This window comes from Sorex araneus, chromosome 11 (assembly GCF_027595985.1).
Source record: "Sorex araneus isolate mSorAra2 chromosome 11, mSorAra2.pri, whole genome shotgun sequence".
Taxonomy (NCBI): Eukaryota; Metazoa; Chordata; class Mammalia; order Eulipotyphla; family Soricidae; genus Sorex; species Sorex araneus.
In genome coordinates, this window is record NC_073312.1 from 52,717,250 (window position 1) to 52,738,295 (window position 21,046).

The 21,046-nt window shown below is 37.1% G+C and overlaps 1 protein-coding gene across 1 annotated transcript in view; it reads right to left on the bottom strand.

Moving 5' to 3' along the window:
* The window catches only part of A1CF (APOBEC1 complementation factor), an 86,189-nt gene that overhangs the window by 24,946 nt on the left and 40,197 nt on the right, over positions 1-21,046 (bottom strand). The window contains exons 3-6 of the mRNA XM_004607505.2: positions 19,869-20,003; positions 18,160-18,290; positions 11,310-11,548; positions 4,415-4,579 (exon numbers count right to left, since the gene is read on the bottom strand). Coding sequence (XP_004607562.1) covers positions 4,415-4,579; positions 11,310-11,548; positions 18,160-18,290; positions 19,869-20,003 — 670 coding nt within the window. The remainder of the gene's footprint in view (positions 1-4,414; positions 4,580-11,309; positions 11,549-18,159; positions 18,291-19,868; positions 20,004-21,046) is intronic.

The window sequence follows — 21,046 nt, forward strand, 5'->3', positions numbered from 1 at the left end:
ACCAGTACAATGAAAGTAGCTGTCTTTTTGTAGTTTCTTATTGTATCCCTTCCCCTCCTAAGTCAATACTTTAATTAGGTAAGAATGAGTAGTATTATTCACTATAGACAGGTAGAATATTCTCATGTAAAAGAAGGATATTGTTTTAGATCTGGCATTTGAGTATGGTATTCACTGATGGTGATATGGCTCTTTACTAGGTTAAGAAAGGTAGCTTGCTACGAGATTTTAAACATTTTAAACATTTTAAACATTATGAATTAAAATATTATTTATATTGGTTAAATCACTTAGCAATCAATCATCACAAATTGACTTCTATTTATTTTTTGATAATCCCTTTTGCCTTTAAGTTTTGGAATGACAAGTGGAATGATCAGAATTGGAGAAAGTAATAGGAAATAAATTTGTTGTATACCTGCCAAGAGGAAAGCTGGGGAGTAAGAGAGAACCTGGGGATATTGGTATTGGTGGAAGGAAGAGGATACTGGTGGTGGTTGGTGTTGAAATATTGTATGCCTGAGACAACTTGATCATGAACAACTTTGTAAATCAGTGTATTTTAATTTAAAAATTTATATTAAAATTAATCTGAGGACTGAAAATCAAAAGGGGGATATTATTGGAGGAACAATATTTGTACATGCATATATCAGTTATATGAACAACAGTACAGCCATATCCTAGCTTACATGGTACTGAATGAGTCTTCTCAGCACACATTGGGTAGGTTGTCCATGCTATCATTTTCTGGGAATTCTTAAGCACCTTCCATACCTACCATACCTGTTAGTTCTTCTCACAGTGCCTGACAATAGGAATTACTCAAGAAATGACAGTTTATTAATGAGAGGAATAGGACAGGGCATGGAAGTCATAGGGTTCTTAAGAACATGCTGTTTACCAGAGCTGAACTACTCTACTTCTCTCTCTCTCTCTCTCTCTCTCTCTCTCTCTCTCTCTCTCTCTCTCTCTCTCTCTCTCTCTCTTCTCTCTCAAGCTGAACTTTCTCAAGACCAGAGACCAGAACTTTCCAATTGCTAACTGACTTTGGTCAACCTTTTTAACTGATCTGGGACTTGGTTTTATTTTTTAGAAAATAAAGCAAGCAATAAATTAACTCACAGTATAGAATTGTTGTGATACAGAGACTAGCACACATCCAAAAGAACAAAAGCAACCGCTGTTGGAGAGGATGTGGGGAGAAAGGGACCCTTCTACACTGCTGGTGGGAATGCCGGCTAGTTCAGCCCTTTTGGAAAACAGTATGGACGATTCTCAAAAAACTAGAGGTTGAGCTCCCATTTGACCCAGCAATACCACTGCTGGGAATATATCCCAGAAAAGCCAAAAAGTATAGTCGAAGTGACATATGCACTTATATGTTCACCGCAGCACTGTTTACAATAGCCAGAATCTGGAAAAAACCCAAGTGCCCTAGAACAGATGACTGGTTGAAGAAACTTTGGTACATCTATACAATGGAATACTATGCAGCTGTTAGAAAAAATGAGGTCATGACGTTTGCATATAAGTGGATCAACATGGAAAGTATCATGCTAAGTGAAATGAGTCAGAAAGAGAGAGACAGACATAGAAAGATTGCACTCATCTGTGGAATATAGAATAATAGACTATAAGACTAACGCCCAAGAATAGTAGAAATAAGTACCAGGAGATTGTTTCCATGGCTTGGAGGCTGGTCTCTCATCCTGAGTAACTCAGGGAAGGGACCACCAAGTAAAATGTGGTTGGAGGTCATGTGGGGGAAGGGTGATGCGGGCCGAATACAGACTAGAGACTGAACACAATGGCCACTCAACACCTTTATTGCAAACCACAACACCTAATCAGAGAGAGAGAACAAAAGGGAATTCCCTGCCATAGTGGCAGGGTGGGGTGGGGGGAGACGGGACTGGGGAGGGGGTAGGGATATTGGGTTTACTGGTGGTGGAGAATGGGCACTGGTGAAGGGATGGGTTATCGAACTTTGTATGGGGGAAACATGAGCACAAAGATGTATGGATCTGTAACTGTACCCTCACGATGACTCTCTAATTAAAAATAAACTAATAAAAAAAAAGAATTGATGTGATAAAAAATAATATGTGAGACTGCCCCCTGCAATACCCGCATAGTGTCATTCTTTCATTTGCAGTTCTTGTTGTTATGGGTTCACAACTGTTCTGCAACCACTCCATTATACTAAAATGGCTAGGTAGGCAGAGTTCCCAACAACTGGAGAATAAAAGATCTTTGCTGGATCTTTGAAAATAAAGTAATATTCTTATTCATTTACTTCAGAACCAATCATTAACTTATTATATTACATCTGACCCAGTACCCAGAATTTGAAACAAGCAATATGACTATATAAAATCAAACACTGGGATTACTCAAAACTTAAAGTGTTATTGCCTAGATATGGAGAAATTTGTATTATAGCAAAACTGCTACTCATAAGTGAATTATGCTGTTGGTATACTATAAGATATACATAAGATAGTTTGAGAATGAAGTATACTGTATGTCTTCTTTGGAGAATTTTTCAAGCATATGAGAAGGTTATGGACTCTAATCAGTCCTGCGGTGAAGATATCTGGTGCACTTTTCTGATTCTGGTTTTGACAAAGTCTTTGAATATGGACTGCTATTATCAGTTCATAAGATCTAATCACTGTCACTGTATCACTGTCATCCCATTGTTTGTCAATTTACACAAGTGGGCACCAGTAACATCTCTATTCCTTCCAGCCCTGAGATTTTAGCAGCCTCTCCTTACTCGTCTTTCCCAGCAATTGGAGGCTCTTTCAGGGTCAAGGGAATGAGACCTACTGTTACTGTTTTTGGCATAGCGAATACACCACGGGTAGCTTGCCAGGCTCTGCCTGTGCAGGCGGGATACTCTCGATAGCTTGCTGGGCTCTCTGAGAGGTATGTATATATATCACATTATATATGTATATGTATATATGTATGTATTACTCTCCATGATTTGTTGTCTACTGTCTGAACTCCATCAAATATGGTGTGATAACTATGGAAAATGAGTAGGAAGTATCTTATAATGTGTCCAGAAAGTGACCTGGAGCATGGTAGCGGTTGGGTAGTGGAGGTCGGTTGCCGGGACTGGGTCCCTTGGGGTGGAGAGGGTTCTCACCCGCCCCACTCTGGGGCACCCCAAGTGAAAACAACCTGGCACAGAGTCCATCTAATAGTTTGTAGAACTAATGTTATACAGAACAGATATTGGAAAATGCTTATTTAGACACTGCATCTGGAAATTCTTTTTCGGTGTCAGTGTGTTAATTTCTATTTGAGAAAAAAGGATGTGGGAGTCTACCTCATGGCTTATATAACTGAGCGTAAAAGTAGTGACAAGAAGATCCCTCTCTCTTCCCTCTATTCCTTTTTTTTCTTCTTCAACCAAAATTAGTTTCTTAGATTTAGTCATCACATTCTTAGCTAAATAACTAGTATAAAAATCATACTTTTCTTAACTACTGATTCATAATTGGTGGCAATATTGCCACTGATCCCAATACCCTTGGCATTGAATAGAGACATTTTGGGGAATTATTTTTTAGATGGTTATATGCTGGAGGCATCTAGGGAATAGAAACCTGGGATAGGATGCATTTAACTATCCTTAAATGTAGAACACAGAACCCTATAACCAAGATTATCTGGCATAAAATGTTAATCATGCTGAAGTTTAGTTATTCTGAACTAGCAATATAGTTATGGCCAGTTGTTCAATATTATAGCAAATATTTATTGAACATCTACTATGCACAATCATAGAGACAGATGGGGAGGATCTGGGAGCAAAAAGAAAATGGATGGAATTTGTAGTTTAGTAAAGAAAATCAGTATTAAATAATCATTTAGATAAATTATTATGTTGATAACTACATAAGAACAAGAATCTCTTTTTAGAAAACAAATGTATGAATACAGGTTAGTAGTTTTCTTTTCTTTTTTAAAAAAATTTATTGAATCACTGTGAGATAGTTACAAGCTTTCATGTTTGGGTTACAATCACACAATAATCAAACACCCATCCCTCCACCAGTGCACATTCTCCACCACTGATATCCCCGGTATGTCCCCTTTCCCAACCTCCCCCTGCCTCCATGGCAGACAATATTCCCCATGCTCTCAAGAGAGTAGAGATACTTTTACGTATTATGGTTTGCAACACAGACACTGAGAGGCCATCATGTTTGGTCCATTATCTACTTTCAGCACACATTTCCCATCCCGACTAATTCCTCCAGCCAGGGTTAGTAGTTTTCATGAAATTATAAAAATTATATAAATGACATCTGCCTCCTTTATGGCTATGAGAAGTCCTCTCAAATTATTTTTGTTTTTAATACACTTTTTGAAAAAGTAATGTGTGTTTTCCTACCTGGCTTAATATTGTTGAATTCTTTCTCAATCATCTCTTCAGAGGTGGATAGCATTAGGTTTCTCACATATAGTATTTTCACTGATGACATTGTGTCTTCATCAACTTCTACTTCTGGTTCTGCCCAGTCTACTGCAATTGGATGACCCCATAACTGAATTCTTCCTGTTGAAAAGGATCACAAGGAAGATTAATAGAGAAATCAGATAACACCTCTGTTCAGACTTCTTCTTTAAGAAGAAGTCTTTGAAGTCTTGACTGAGCAAGCCGACCAAAATTAAAAGGAATGATTACTGATTTTCAGGAGCATTGCTTAAGAACTGCTTATTCAGCAATTCTGTATGACAAGTGGCTTATTTTAATAATTGATTATAAAGAGAATTAGGATGTCATTGAAATGGACCATAAATGAGGCAGCCATGGACATATTTGGATCTGAGGATAGTTTTTTTAGGCTGAAGGTAGTTTTTAAAGGTGACAAAGAGAAATAGAAAATATTCTATTTAGATTTATAAATAAATCTATTTATAGATTTAGGACCCAGAGACAGAGTAGGTTTCATGAAGCATTAAGTAGGCCCCTAGAAAGTATGTGATGCTGCTGCAGTTTCTGGGGACCAGGCACCATCCCTGAACTATACAAAAAATGGTGTATGAGCATGGGTGAGTCTGACTGAGACTTCCCTAATTTCTTATTTTTCTTTTAAACTTTATCAATGCTTGATCAGTCCTGCACTTGACTTTCTATCAGGAAATGGAAAACTGGCAATCCATAGATTTTTTTTCCCTTAGTACTAATTAACAAGAGAAAAAGAGTAATGGAAGAAACTGGTGAGGGATTAAAGTACTTTAGAAGAGGATTTGTTACCCCTAACTACATAGCTTTTTCATTCTTATGTTGCAATTTATTGAGTGTCTTGCACTAACACTATGTTTACCAGATGTCTCCATGCCTCTGATAGTGACTCACTGGGGATGGGAGGGACATTCTCATTTCTGCAGAAGAGGAAATGAATTTAGGATTACTTGTGTAGGTCTGTTAGACTTTTCTGCCCCTCTTTCTCTCTCTTGTGTTTTTGGTTTCTAAATGCCTATGTCCTTAGACATTGCAGAACAACGCTGAAGTGATGAGAGGAGAGTGAAGGCCAACTCAGTTTCTAAATCTGATGGGAAATCTTGCTGGATTTTTATCACTTGTTCCAGAATAAGCTCTCTTCTGGAAGCAATGAAAAGTCTGAGAGAACAAAATCACAATGTCTCAGTATTGGTGAAGGTTTTATTGTTTATGTATCATACCTGGGAGGCAGTTATTTTCCAATCACAAATTATCTTTGTATCCTTTGAAAGTCAGTCCCTAAAAGCTTCTGTAGCATTGACATTTTGAAGCCAGAACAAAGAACCAACCCTAAGAAGTTGGTTCTTGCTATCCCAGCTGGCTACCTTGTTTGCATTTCAGAGGATAGTTTCCTTCATTTTTCTCATCTGTTCTCCCCTTTCTTTCTCTTTTTTCCTTCCACTCAGTTTGCTTTATTTCCATTTTTACTCGGTGTATCAGGTAGATTTTGCTGTTTTTCATATGGCTAGACCCCTAAAGGACTGGAGCATAGCACAGCAGGTAGGGTGTTTGCCTTGCACGCAGCCAACTGGGTTCGATTCCTCCGTCCCTCTTGAAGAGCCCGGCAAGCTACCTATCCCTCCCGCATGGCAGAACCTGGCAAGCTACCCGTGGCACATTAGATATGCCAAAAACAGTAACAACAAGTCTCACGTTGTTACTGTAATGGAGTAATGGAGTTACTCAGTAATGGAGACGTTACTGATGCCCACTCGAGCAAATCGACGAACAACGGGATGACAGTGCTTCAGTGCAGACCCCTAAAACTCCCAGGTAACCCTGGCTTTTGTGGTTTAGTGATTTTCATCGTTAGCTCCACACTGGCACTTTACAAACAACTAAAACCTGAGGTTTTCTCAAGATAAAATACACCCATCTCCTATCTACTTACAAAAAGAAACAGTTAAATTTGCAACATTTTGTGAGTGGTGATGTTGATCCTGGTCATTTGAAACCATCCACAATATGAGTATTAGTGCTACTAAAACTCAGAGCTTTGGGTTTTCATCTGGGAATTTGCTATTAAAAAGTTATTAGTTCATCACTATCTCTTGGCCTCTTCTAATTCCTCAAGATTCCAAAAAGCACTTCAGTTAATCCTCATCTATGATCAAGGTGAGAATTACTATACTAGAGTATTCTCTTTTTCTTTTTTCTTCATTGGCACAGCAAAGTATAGAAATTTCTACAAGGTATAGGTATTTCCACAGATGTCTCTGTAGAAATTCGAATAATTTGGGAATAAAGGTTTGAAGTCAGAAAAGTTCATACATTAGAACAATGATTCTGGCTAAGAAACAACATCATTGTTTTGTTTGCTTGTAAGCAAGGATAATAAAATTACCTACTTTTTAGGGTGTTGTAAAGTAAAAAGAAGATGAAGCATCTAAGGTTTTTAGTTTATAATTTTTTAACAGTGATTCAATAATGAACTCTCAAATTTTGCTTTCGGTCTCTTTTCTTGTATGTTTACTGTCCTCAAAATATACACTCAGAGAAACCATTAGGGTTTTTTTTTCCTTTTCATGTCTTTTAGAGCAATCTCAGTTGATAACATATTTAAATGATCTAAATAGACTCAAAAAAACTGAAATCTGGATTCTACCTTCAGAGATTATTCTGATAATTGTCATGGTTTTGATCTGGTCCTCAGCTACATTATTATATTATAAAGACCTTAGGAATTTTAGTAAGGCAAGCGTGAGAACCTCTGTTTTAGAGGAGAGGGCTATATGTTGTTGATGGCAATAGATATTTTTATACTGAATGGTTCCCATGGCATTCCAATTGCTCATCCCTGCAGCTGAATGCTCAATATCATTATCTAAAAGGTAGAGCAATGGTTGATTAATAACATCAGCTGGAAAAAAATAACATCATCTGGGAAACTTAAATTAGTTTTTTAAAAACTCTACATCCTAGAGAAATAGATCCCATTAATTTTAATTTCAGTCAACTTCCCTCAAAGGAGGGAAGAGAAATTTTATTTGTTTGTTTGTGTTTTAGGACCACACCTGACTGTGAATGGGGTTTATTCCTGACTGTACTCAGGGGTTCTTCTGTAGATGCTTGGGGAACCATAAGCAGTGCTAGGACTAAGCCCTGGTCAGCCATGTGCAAGGCAAGCATACTACCCACTGTACTATTTCTTTGCCCCCCCCATGATTTTTTTTTTTTGCTTTTTGGGTCACACCCAGCGATGCTCAGGGGTTACTCCTGGCTTTGCACTCAGGAATTACTCCTGGCGGTGCTTGGGGGACCATATGGGATGCCGGGGATCGAACCCGGGTCTGCCGCATGCAAGGCAAACGCTCCGGCCCAACCCCCCACCCCCATGATTTTTAAGGTACAATTCAATTGATCATGTTTAAATACCTCCTCAGATGATTCATATTTACACAGCTCATAATAGACACTCATTGATTTAAATCAATAGTTCTCAATACTACCAAGTCTAGGAGCAGTAGCATCCTGAGTGTCTGACATAGATGCAAATTATCAGGTTTCACACCAGACCTGCTGAATCAGTAACTTGGGGTAGGGGTGGTGACTCAGAAATCTGTGCTTAAACAAGCCCTCCAAGTGACTGCAGCACAAGCTAGCAGTTGTCCAGCACATCCTGAAAATGCTTTGATGGTTTTATAGGAGAATTTAATAGTTCTGTTCTGCAAGCAACTCAACAAAATGCATATACATATATATATATATAAATATATATTTTTTGTAGAGACAGCTTCTGCTCTTAACAGAGTAGCTGAGGAGCCAAGATATCTCTTGAGAAATTTTCTGTCTTATTTTCTCTGTTTCCAGTCTAAATCAATTAAGAAGGAAAGCTTCTTGTTCCTTGTGTTCCTCAAAGATCTCCCCATTCTTTAAAATTAGGCTCTCAACAGGATTCCAGTTAGAAAAATCCATTTTGTTGTTTTGTTGCTGTGGAATCTATGGTGAAGTAATAGGGAGAGTGTCCAAGTGACTCAGATTTTACTTTCTCAGTAGAAATCAAATCATTTGTTCTTGCTGTTTCGTATTGCTTTTTGTATTGTTAATATGTTGATAAAGTGGTTTGAATAAAATCTAACTTGAAAATTATTCTACTTGCTTGACGCCACTCAAACAGCCATGAGCAAGGAGGGATGCCTTGGATGTGGTGAAGGACAGTGAATGAAGAGAGCAATGCAGCCTACTATAGAAGCAAAGAGTAATTTGTAGGGACAAGTTGGGATTTGGAGGTGGAAACATCAAACACTGCTTCAGAGTTTCTGAATCCTGAGGATTTAGCCCTGCCTGGTCTGCTAAATTCAAAGAAAAAACAGAAACACTTTCTGTGGGATAACATGTTTTTGTCCTTGAAGAGAGGATAAGATGATGGGGTGTTCACATTCCTCAGGATTACTGATTAATTGGAGCCTGAAAATAATCTTCCTCTCATTCAGAACCCTCTTCTGTTATTAAACTTCTCTTCAAATGACTGTTTATTGTTTTTGTTTGTTTGTTTGTTTGCTTTTTGGGTCACACTCAGAGATGCACAGGGGTTACTCCTGGCTCATGCACTCAGGAATTACTCCCGAAGGTGCTCGGGGGACCATGTGGGATGCTGAGAGTCGAACCCCGGGTTGGCCATGTGCAAGGCAAAAGCCCTACCTGCTGTACTATTACTCCAGCCCCTCAAATGACTGTTTTAACAGAAATTAAAGTGATTAAGGTGACCTGAAAAAGTGGTAGCAAGTTTTTCAAGAAAGTTATGACTGATTTGGGTCTTTGTATATCATAATACTATAAGCAGAGATGGAGAAAGCCATAATTCTAGTGTGTGTATGTGGGGGATGGGGGGTGACTGGGGGTTAACAAAATTATGAATAAAGTAGACAGAAATGCCTATGGCACTAAAAAGGATATTAAAATTTTTTCTGATAAAAAGGGGGGCAGTTTTGTTTTTGTTTTGGAGAGGGAAACAAATATATTTGTAAAGGACTTGGACCATGAATGAAAATTCTTGAGTGACAGACTCAGAGATTATCTCCTATAGAGCAAAGAGTTGAATAGTATTGATGACTTGATGAGTGAATGAAACTTTTTAGTTCCTTAGAAGATAGTGATCTAATTATCAAGAATTAGATCACTAGAAATTCTCAATTCTCAAGAAAGGATGGCATAAATTGGGGAACACAAATATCCAATATCTAATAGGCAAAGGATTTATTACATTAAAGAAATAAAAGAGCTGCGAGAAAAATAAGATCTTAAGAAAACTAGTCTAAGATTTGTAATACAGATTTTTCTTGGCCTAAAATAGGACCTAAAATTTAAAGTTTAAGTCAAAGCATTATTAAATCAAAATAACAATGTAGTTAATCTACTAAACATAGATTTTCTTAGTCCATCTCAAGTATGCTTAGAACACTTATGTTAGCCATAGTTGGGAAATATCATGATGCAACACAAAGTCTATTTTATAATCATATGTCAACTATCTCATATAATTTATTGACTATGATACTGAAAATGAAAGAAGGGATTCCCTAGTTAAAAATTCAATGTACAGCTTTTAGTGAGTGTGCATTTTTGCATAATTATAGAGTGAAAAAATTGTTAAATCAAACCACCAAAAGTCTGGGACCATCTGTATACATGTGTGCACTATAATTAATGGTCACCCAAGAACTGAATCAACTGAAACTTTTCAGTGGCAGAACTACTCCTGCTGAATAAGAGAGGAGTTGAAGAATGAGAATTTTAAGGCTAGGTTACTGAGAGACAAACTATGCCCTATGGGGAGTTTGAGCGAATATATTCACCCACTCAGGTAATCTGACCATTTGAGCAGAAAGGAAATAGTGAATAGCAGTGTCTCCTTTAAAAATATTTAGCTCTATAATAGATTCAGCAAATTTTAGACCTATATTTATGTGTTTTCATTTTATGATACATCATGAAAATGTTGAAAATGTCTTCTACAAACTCAGAAGTCATTTCCTAATTTAAAAAATTTCTATAGGCTTAATCCTGATATTGATTTATCTTGATTTTTAAACATGTACAAAACCATTCTGGATGCTTTTGTTATTTTGCTTTGTTTTGAATCCTGTAGTTCTCCCAGTACCATTCTTGAAAAGCTTGCTTCCAAACTATGTAATCCATCATTTTTGAAATTCTTCTAACATCTTAGTTTGTTTCAGCTTTAGCAAATAATTTGTGATGAGGAGGGACTTTCAAGAATTTTTCCTATATTGATCTGACTGAAGAAATGTCTTGGTGGAGATTATGAGCGTTACTCAAATAAATCCTATCTTGTGGCCAAAGAACTTCATAAAGCTGTTTTTCTGTGAGGGGCTATTATTTTCGTTCATAAAATTGGGTAGAAATGAGTAGACATTTGGGACAGATAATACAACCTAATTATCGTTGGAATAATATAGCATTTGCAGAATTATTTATTCATCTATACTGGACAATAAAGCCCATTTTAAATAAGCCTGATTAGAAAGCTTCATAAAATAACAATACTTGACCTTGAGAAAAGTACTGTAAGGATTCAAAATAGGCACTAGAGCTTAAAGTTCCAGATTTCTTCAGAACCTATCAATTTAGAAATAACAGAATGAATAGAATGCAGAGGATAATTATTTTTCAGAACTAGTCTAAAGCTTCAGAAAACTCTGACTAGCACTTCATGTATAAATAAGAATGAAATTTTAAAAATAACAGGTGGTGCAAGGAACATAGGCAGCTGTGACAGGCAGGATGGAGTTAGAAGTCTTATGCGTGAGGAGGGGGTGCTAACCTGGAAGAAGTTTCCTTCTGGCCATGGCCGCTGCCCGATGACTCTCATATTCCACAAAGGCAAAGCCCCGGTTTTTGGTTTTATCTGCAGCACTTGGGTAGACGATGACATCAACAACTCCTTCAGTGACTTTTTTCATCTCTGATAAAATTTCCTCTCTTTTTTTGGTCTTTGGAATTCCCCCGACAAACAATCGACAGTTGTCCACACTGGCACACACCCCCAAGAGTCGCCCATTTCTGCAAAGAGAGCAGGAACTTTATTGATGGGAATCTTGTCTCATTACATTTTATTAAGGCGGAGGCTGAAAATCTCTGCACCAGTATGACCTCCAGATATGGCATGCTTGATTTTCCTTGTTTTTTTAAATAGTAATTTTGTACAGTTGTGGTTGCTTTTGAGAATTTAGAAGATCTATCCACATTGACTCTACATGAAAAAAATTTAAATTATTGTGGACTGGAGAGGTAGTACAGGATTAAAGCACTTTCCTTACACTTGACCCCACACTGGCTTTACCCCCAGCACCTCTTACGGTCCGCCAAGGCCCACTAGGAGTGATTCCTCATTACAAAGTCAAGAGTAAGCTCTGAGCACTGCTGGAGATGACCCCAAAAACAAAATAAAAACTCCTTTATAATTTAGTCATTGTGATTTGCAAAACTGCTAATAATAGCGTTCCAGGAATACAGTGTTCCGACACCACAGCCACCACCCGTGTCAGCGCCCTGCACAGTGTTTTAAGGCCACCTCCCGCCTCATATCACTCTTTTGGGAAACTCAGTTCTGTCAGCCAACTTTCAGGATATGCTGTCATTGACCGTTTGTTATTCCCTAGGCTCATTTTTTTTTAAGATAGAAGTTATTTGAAGCCCAATAACTTCCACTATTGTCTTTAGACAAGATACGGAGTCACTGGTTATTGTTAATTCTTACCATGCCCCAGTACAGTCCAGACCTGACACCTGCCCCTCAGGGCATTTTTAACTTTCTAATCCTTGGTGCTCCTTTCACCCAAGTATACAAACTATTGTGGCACGATTGCTAAAAATAGTCTCTTATAATGGGTAAGTGTTCATATTATATTATTTGATCTATATAAGGTGATCATTAGATGGGCCACTATGTTTTTATTTCCATTTTATGGCTAGAATTTGAGACTCCCAGTCACTTGTTCAAATTTTCATCAATTTTAAGAAATGAATTCTGTCTCTAGGTCCTGAGTTTAGTCCTTGTTGCTCACAGGCAATTTGAGTTGTGCCCATTTGCAAAGTGTAAAATAATTAAACTTTTTCCGGGGTACTTTTATCAGAACCTAGCAAGAACCTACCTAAAACAGGTATGCAAACTCCTTAGGCAAGTGATATTATTTTTGAAAAAGTTACCTAAGGAAATAAAGAGAGCAACAACATTTTTGTAAAAGAATATTTGTTGCTATAATTTAAAATGGCCTCTAATGGAAAATGAGCAAACTATACAGCATGGCTTTAATGTACCTGAATTGAGGTGATGCTAACCTTGGGGTTGGTCATTTTCACATTCTATACTATAGGCAGATTGTCATCCTGCCCACTGAGTGTAAATGGCTACCCCATTGGGTCATCCCCAAATGCTTCCAGACCTTTGTAAATGTCTCATGGAGTAGCTGATAATGCATCTCTCTGAAAATCACTGGAAAATAGAAGATGGGCTCTCATACCATAGAACGCTCTGCAATCATGAAAATAGTAATGTAGAAGAAGATATCGTGTTTTGTTTTTTTTTAAACAGTTCACAATATGCTGCTGGGTTTTAGTGGAGATAAGAATTAGTGATGAGAAGACAGTTCTATTAAGAAAATCTCATGAGTGGAAAATCAAAAGTGGTTTTCTTAAGGCAGTTGTTCTGGAGGAAAGGTTTTAGCTTTTATTCTTTTGTGGTTATTTGCTATTTTTCAGGTGTTGTGAATTAGAATGCATGGTTTGGCATTAGTACAATGATTAAAAATGACAATAGAACTGAGTTTACCAGCTGAGGGGGCCTAGGAGTTGGTGTGGGGAGAGGGAAGGGGGAGGAAGGACCAGGTGAAGAGTTTTTGGCACTTCTGTTGGTGGATATGGTGCAGTAACATTCACGTCTCCTGCATAAATATTAGCATAATTGCAAACCATGTTTCCTCAGTTAAAAAAAAGATGACATTTTCTTAACAGAAACTCTTCATGAAAAGAAGCACTTAGGTAAGTGGGAAAGAGCTCAAATTTCTTGGAACCAGTTCCTTGCTGTGGTAGGAGAATCCAGGCACTCGGAACAGCACTGGGCCACTTCACAGTTTTTTTCTATGCTTTTCTAAAGAACCAAGGACCACAAATCAGACATGGACAGGTGTGTCTCTCTGTCTTTCAAACACTGACTGAGTTTTTCTTTGGGGGTGGGGAGGTTCAGGGAAAGGCTGACAAAATGATCTTTTAGCACAAGAAATTTGGTGGGTTATTTTTTGTTTGTTTGTTTTGTTTTTTGTTTTTTGGTTCACACCCAGTGATGCTCAGGGGTTACTCCTGGCTTTGCACTCAGGAATTGCTCCTGGCAATAGCACAAGAAATTTGTTTAAAGCTCCTCTTTTACAATATGTCTCTTTAAAAATTTATGTAGGGGGCTGGAGCAATAGCACAGCGGGTAGGGCGTTTGCCTTGCACGCAGCCGACCCGGGTTCGATTCCCAGCATCCCATATGGTCCCCTGAGCACTGCCAGGAGTAACGCCTGAGTACAGAGCCAAGAGGTAACCTCTGTGCATTGCTGGGTGTGACCCAAAAAGCAAAAAATAAAAAAAAAATTTATGTATATCTCTTTAGAAATTTATCTCTTTAAAAGTATATGTATATGCATACATATATATTTTGTAACTATGGGTTTGGATAGGTTTCAGTTATCAGGAGGGGGAGTCGAGAGAGTCTGTATCCTTTTAAAATCTGTGTGGTTTGTCAGGCACCTTTCCCAGAACTCATTGCAGACAAAGAACCGCCTCTCAAAAGCTAAGGGCACAGCTTTAATGTCTTCAGAGCAGGCATTTAGCAGTGCTCAGTGAATATTTGATGTGAAGGAGGATAGAATGACAAATATGGGTATTTTCCAGAGGAGGACCTTATCTATCCCCTGAGAAGAGAGCAGTTAAAAAAAATTCAAGGTGATTCTGGATTCTTTTGACAGGATAGGCCTAAAAGAGATTGGGAAAAGGTAGAATAGGTTTGAGGTGTCTATCCTGCTATTTACCTTCGTGCCTTCTCTAGGCTTTTGACATCCACTCTGAACTTGAGTGAAATTTTGACCAACAAGTTTCTCTTCTCAAATGTTTTGTCATAATTCTCTCTTATTTCTCCTCCTCCACAACACAATCACTTTTAGCCATCAGTAAGTATTTCTAGAGCATCTCACATGTGTTAGGTACTAAGTTTGAGTGCATTATCCTATTTTTTACCACCCCTTCAGGGGAATGGTGTATCATTATCTTTGTTTTTATGGATGAAAAGACTGGAAGTCAGAGATAAATACTGTTATTTATCAGTGATCATGGTTAACTGTATTCATTATTCATAACACGCAATGTTCAAAGACTTAATAGGCCCAATAGGCAACAAAAGAAAAGCAAACATGGAGCAAAGACTGATTTCCTATATAGTTAATTCTATACCTATTTCAAATTAAAAGTCATTTTTGGAATAATCTTTGCTTTTTTTGTGGGGGTGAAACAGCTACACCCAGTGGTACTCAAGGCTTACTCTTGGCTTTTCACTTAGTGATCTTGGCAGGCTTGGGGGACTCTGTGGGGTGCTGGGGTTGGAACCCAGGTCAGCCTTCGCAAGGCAAGTGACTTAGTCACTGTATTATCTCTCCAGATAATCCTTGCTTTTAAAATGTTCACAAAATACTAGAGTGGAGAATCTCCCAGTCCTTGATACTATATAACTCTAGTATTAGGTAGCTTTATTAAAATAAAGCTTTGTGTGACCCTTCTAAGGTACTTTATTATTGTATATGATTGAGACTCCTGTGTGATCAGAAGCTAAGAATAAAATAGGTGATGAAAGAGATCAGAGAATTTGTCCAAAGGAACTTGAGTTAAACTTCAGCTCTCTTGATTCTCATGTCTAACAATCCTCTACTTACCTGACTGGGCTCTTTGGGACCCAAGAAGACCTGTGTGAGAGGGTTGGGGAGCCTAATTTATTTTGGGGGGGTCACACCCGGTGATGCACAGGGGTCACATCTGGCTCATGCACTCAGGAATTACTCCTGGCGGTGCTCGGGGGACCATATGGGATGCTGGGAATCAAACCCGTGTCGGCCTCGTGCAAGGCAAACACCCTACCCGCTGTGCCATCATTCTAGCCCGGAGCCTCCTTTATATTTCATTCAAGATGTGTTCCAGAATACAGCCTTGGAACTGTTGTACTGGACCACCAACTGCTGACAAATTCAATTCATCTTTTGTGTTTAAGGAAAATGACTCAGGAGTTGAGTGATTGATATAATTATAAGGTAAGGAATTTATTTGGGAACTATAAGAAATAGAGAAACTGACTCTATACTCATCAAATTTAAGATACAGTATAATTAATCCGATTTATAGATATATCTCATTTATAGAAAGGAAATAAACATGAAGAAGCTCATTCGAGTATAATTAAAATATGCAAATATGAGTTTTATAATTTATTATTGGCTTGTTAGTGTATTCTAAACCTGGGATGCATTTTCAAAAATCTTTACCCCACAATAAAAACTGTAAAGTATCATTATATCCACTTTGTTGATGAAGACAATGAAGAGAGGAAAGCTTTTGTTGCTTGCTGACACTGAAGTGAGTCCTCTCTGACCTCAAAGGCTTCTTAATGCTGCATTGCCTTAGTTTTTGGTGTTTTCCTTGAAAAAAAGAATCTAAGAGGTGAGGTAACTATGTGCACTAAGATCCAACATGTGATAAGCATGTGACCCAAACTATAACAATTTTATTTTAAAAATGTGTTTGCATAGGAGGTGGGGGGGATGATGAGAAGGGAACTTGGATTATTGGTGAAGGGATGCTGACATTGGTGATGGGTTGGGAGTTGGAACTTTTGAGTTATTGAGTTATTGGAAGAGGGATGCTGACATTAGTGATGGCTTTGCAGTTGAAAAATTACTATCGATAACATTATAAATTTCAGTGCCTGAATTAAAATTGAGGGAAATGAAAAATAAGGAAAAAAAGAATTAAAGAATCTATTAAAGTTTTCTCTATAAGTGAAGAAGTTTGAATTCAGATAATTTCACGGAGATATCCCAGCTTCTATGAAGACAAATACAGTTATTTATTATACAAGTGTTAATTTTTTTCTGGAGCTCTTGCTGGTTCCATGGTTTTCAATAATATCTTTAAATAACTGATCTAAAAATGTATATTTTAACCATGACCTCTCTCTTGATACCAATATCGTCATTTCCATCTTCTTTATCTTCCATATGTTGAAATTTTACTGAGCAGAGCTCTTTGTGTTTCCTTATATCCTCTGTCTCTGACATCTTAATGACACTACCACATCCACAGATATTGGATCCAAATCCTAGATTTTTCCTCCTGGATTATAAATAAATCCACCCTCTAATCATGAACTTGTCTATTCAAACTCTCAAATATATTCCAAATATGTTCCTTTCCACCATTTCCACCATTTAATCCCCTAAGTACAAATATTGCGTCTTTATCTAGGCCAGCGGTAGGGTCTGGTCTGAAGCCTTATGATCTGGCTATAGTACTTAATGCAACAGACATGCATGCTTCTCTTCAGCTGCCTGTGCCTATCCACCTATGTTGTAAGGCCTGAAAATGGTGTTATAGGAACTGGGCAGATAGTATAGTGGGTATGGTGCTTGTCTTCCATGGCCAACAGGGTTTGATTCTCTTCATCCCATATGGTCCCTCGAGCATCTCCAGGTGTGATCCATGAGTGCAGAGTCAGGAGTTACCTCTAATCATTGCTGAGTGGAGCCCTCCCCCTATATCGAATATAATGTTGTAAATATCCAAATACTCTTGACAAAAAGAAAACATTTCCCACCTAGGCAGCAGCAGCCTTCTGACTGACTTCTCTGCTTCCATTCTTTTCCTATTAGGGTCTATTTTTCACCCAACAACTCGTGTAATGTTTTACAAAGTATGAATCTAATTAGAGCCCTTATTTGACTTTTCTTGTTTTATTAACATATATATTATAAAATATAATATGTTAGTTACAGTGTATAAGGCATTTCCATCATTTTTACTTTGTTCCAGTCACATTAGCTTAGACATTTTTTAAAAGTTTCCTAACTCAGCAAGATTTTTAATTTGGAACTTTGCACTTGCTACTCTTTGTCTCTCCCTGTAATGATTTTCCTCCAGATTGACACTTGTGCTGATTTTTTTCAGTCAAGTCTCAGATCAATGTTTACTTTTCTGGACAGAATTTTTCTAAATATCCCAAATCAGAGTAGTCACCTTGTCATCTAACTTGATCCCATTTCCTGGTTTCTATTTTAAATAGTAGATATATCCGTTTGTTCACTGTGAGGAAATAAAAGTAAAGTATATTTTGATATTCCTAATACTCTGAACATTTTCCATCCATATTCATATAATGTGTCAATTCATAAAATTTGATAATGTGAATGTTATAGTACTTAGTTTGGCACCTGGTATAGTACTGATATTACATAACTATTTTGTTAACAACTTTCACTAATGAAACAACTTTTTATTACTCATTTGGCTATTGTTTTGCACATTCTGTCATAGAAATATTTGATAGAATAGATACAGTTGGGTTTTCTGATTAATCTAGAAAAGGTGGATCTTACCTAATTTCATAATTATTTAGTTGCTTGATGGCATTCTTGGCTTCCTGCTTATTTGAGAATGTTACAAATGCATATCCTCTATTATTTCCATTGAAATCCATCATCATCCTCATTTCATAAATTTTACCAATCTACAAGTAGTAAAAATTGAAGAAAAATATTTATACATTGATATTTCCAAATAAAAAATGCACAGTGCTTGATAAAGTCTATCTCTACCATGTTTGATACTTATATTGCATGAGAACTGGTTTTCATGTTTTCATTCTAGGTTCAGATCCACAATGTGACTCATGGGCAAAGTCAAATTAAATAAAGAAAATATGTTTAAGTGGCATTTCAGCCTGAGTTAATAAAATATATTTTGATAGAACAAATGACCTTTTACCTAGCTATTTATATAATATCTTGGGAACCTGAAAACAAATTTGTCATCAGAAGCATAATTTCTTGGTAGATTTTTTCTTACCTTCTAGAGTGCCCCTTGAAATCAGCATTGTTTTATCTTTATTGATTGTACTTTATCACTGATGTTTGAACAAGAACCAGAAACATGCATCTGGTACCTTGCTGAACTTCTTAGTTGTCTTCTTCTGTTCATCGCACCCACCATGACACAGAGAGGAGCATAGAAGATAGGTTTCAGCACTGGACCTAGGGATCCCTGCTATTTTCTCACTCTGTGGCTTGAAGACAAATGCCAGTCTTAATATGGCTGATCTACAGCCAGAGTCTCTTTATTAGGAAGGCACTCTATCTATCTGGCTATTCTTTTGCTATTACTTCTTTCTGTTACTTAAAAAAGTTGTATTGCAATCCAGAATCAGCAATTTCTTATTGTTTTCTTCTTTAAGAAGGATGGCTTAAATAGATAAAAGGTGTAGGGTAGGTAGAAGAGGCACCATTAAATTTATGTGTTTTTTTTAAAATTTTTTTGTTTTGCTTTTTTGGGTCACACCCAGTGATGCTCAGGGGTTAATCCTGGCTCTGCACTCAGGAATTATCCCTGGTGGTTCTCAGGGGACCATATGGGATGCTGGGAATTGAACCCAGGTCGGCTGGTTGCAAGGCAAAAGCCTTATCTGCCGTGCTAATGCTCCAGCCCCGGCACTAATAAATTTATGGAATTACCTCAGTGGTAGGTTAAACTTGGCTCAATTTCATCCCACTTAACCTCAAAAATTTCAATAATGGATGCTATTTTTTTGTGGTGCTCATGAATAAAGAGTTTAAGTATTTTTCACTTTCATGTTTCACATTTTCTTTGATGCTTCTTCAAGTTCTGTATATAAGACTCATCAAAATTTGTCCACATTCCCATTAACATTGCATATGGAAAATTAGAAGCAGTTCTAAATCTAAAGTTAATTTACACACTGGCATAAAATGAGAGGATAAACTAATATTTTATTAATTTTTGTAATCTTCTTTTATTGATAGAAAGTGAATTTACAGTGTCGATCAGGAATCAAGATACAGTAATTAGCAATGGTAGTTCAAGATGTCAGTTACTGACAAAGATCTGTGTTGAGAATAGTGATAATAAAGGGACTTTGTTAGTAGCAAGGTTGTTAACAGTGTTTAACTTTGTTCATGACTGAGGAATGGCAAACCATAGAACAGAAACCATCACATGAAGCATGAGGCTGAAAGTGAAGTGGAGTACATATCCTTTGAAAGAATAAAATTTATATTAAATTTGGACTTACTTTTTCACATAATGGTATAAGTTCATCCTCAAAAAGGTCTCGGGGAAGTTTTCCAATAAAAATTTCACAGCCCCTTTCTGGGGGTGCAGCATCCCAACCAGGTGGAGGGCCTCCATATTTTCTTTGTCCATTTTCCTGAAATTCCAAGGCGAATTGTATGAGAAAGAAAAGAAAACAATCAAATATTTAGTTTGAGTACTTTGGATATTTTTAGAAATCATTTCACAACAAGGACCATATTTATCATCAAGTCATGATAGCAAGCAAGACAAAGGATAAAACGTAAAGACTCTTAAAAAAAACAAAAAACTCAAAGACTCTTTCTTTATGTAGATTTTAATGACATGCTTTGTGTTTCAGCAATTTGTTCAACAAATGCACTGTGAAATCATGTTAAATGCTGCAAAAAGCATAAGGGATTACTGTATTTTCTATGGTTACTCAAATTTATCAAAACCTGATTATAAGGGATCTGACCATAATTTGAATTCAGGTCTCTGATATCGCATTGAATATGGTGTTGTCATAAGAGTTCTGATATTTGGGGCTGGCTATCTATAAAACTCAGTAGCTGTGGGGTCTTGGAAAAATGAATTAGCTTCTCACAATCTCAGCTTTCTCATACGCCATGTGGGATAGCATCCGATTTTGATTAATGGGGATAATGCATTAAATATGCATGACATAGTTCTTGGCAGGTAATGCATATTCAATAGTTATTAATTATTTTCTTGCCTCCCTAGATTTAGTGGTTTCATATGTTAAATATGGCAATATTAGTCCATAAATAGAAACTTTATGAAAGTTGACATTGTAAGGACAGGGCTGGCTAAGGAGTGGGCTGGCAAATTTGGAGGGGGGATTTAAATGTTTCTAAAATAGGCAAGATAGTGAGAGGTTTTTGATAGAGGTATTAGATCCAAATAATGTTGTATTGTTGTTGGTATACTATTGGTATTTACCAGTCCAAATAGAACTAGATTATATTTTTCCTCTTTTTTCTAACAAATCTTTGGTAAAGTTAGTACCTCTTTTAAAGAGGAATGACATAGATGCACACTGAGTTTTTTCTTGAGGTTCAAGACCTAAAAATAGATTTAAAAGCCCAAAGTGAAGTATGGGAACCAATGAACCACTATTGATCTGAAATTAGTTCATTTGCTTGGAAAGGTAAAGTA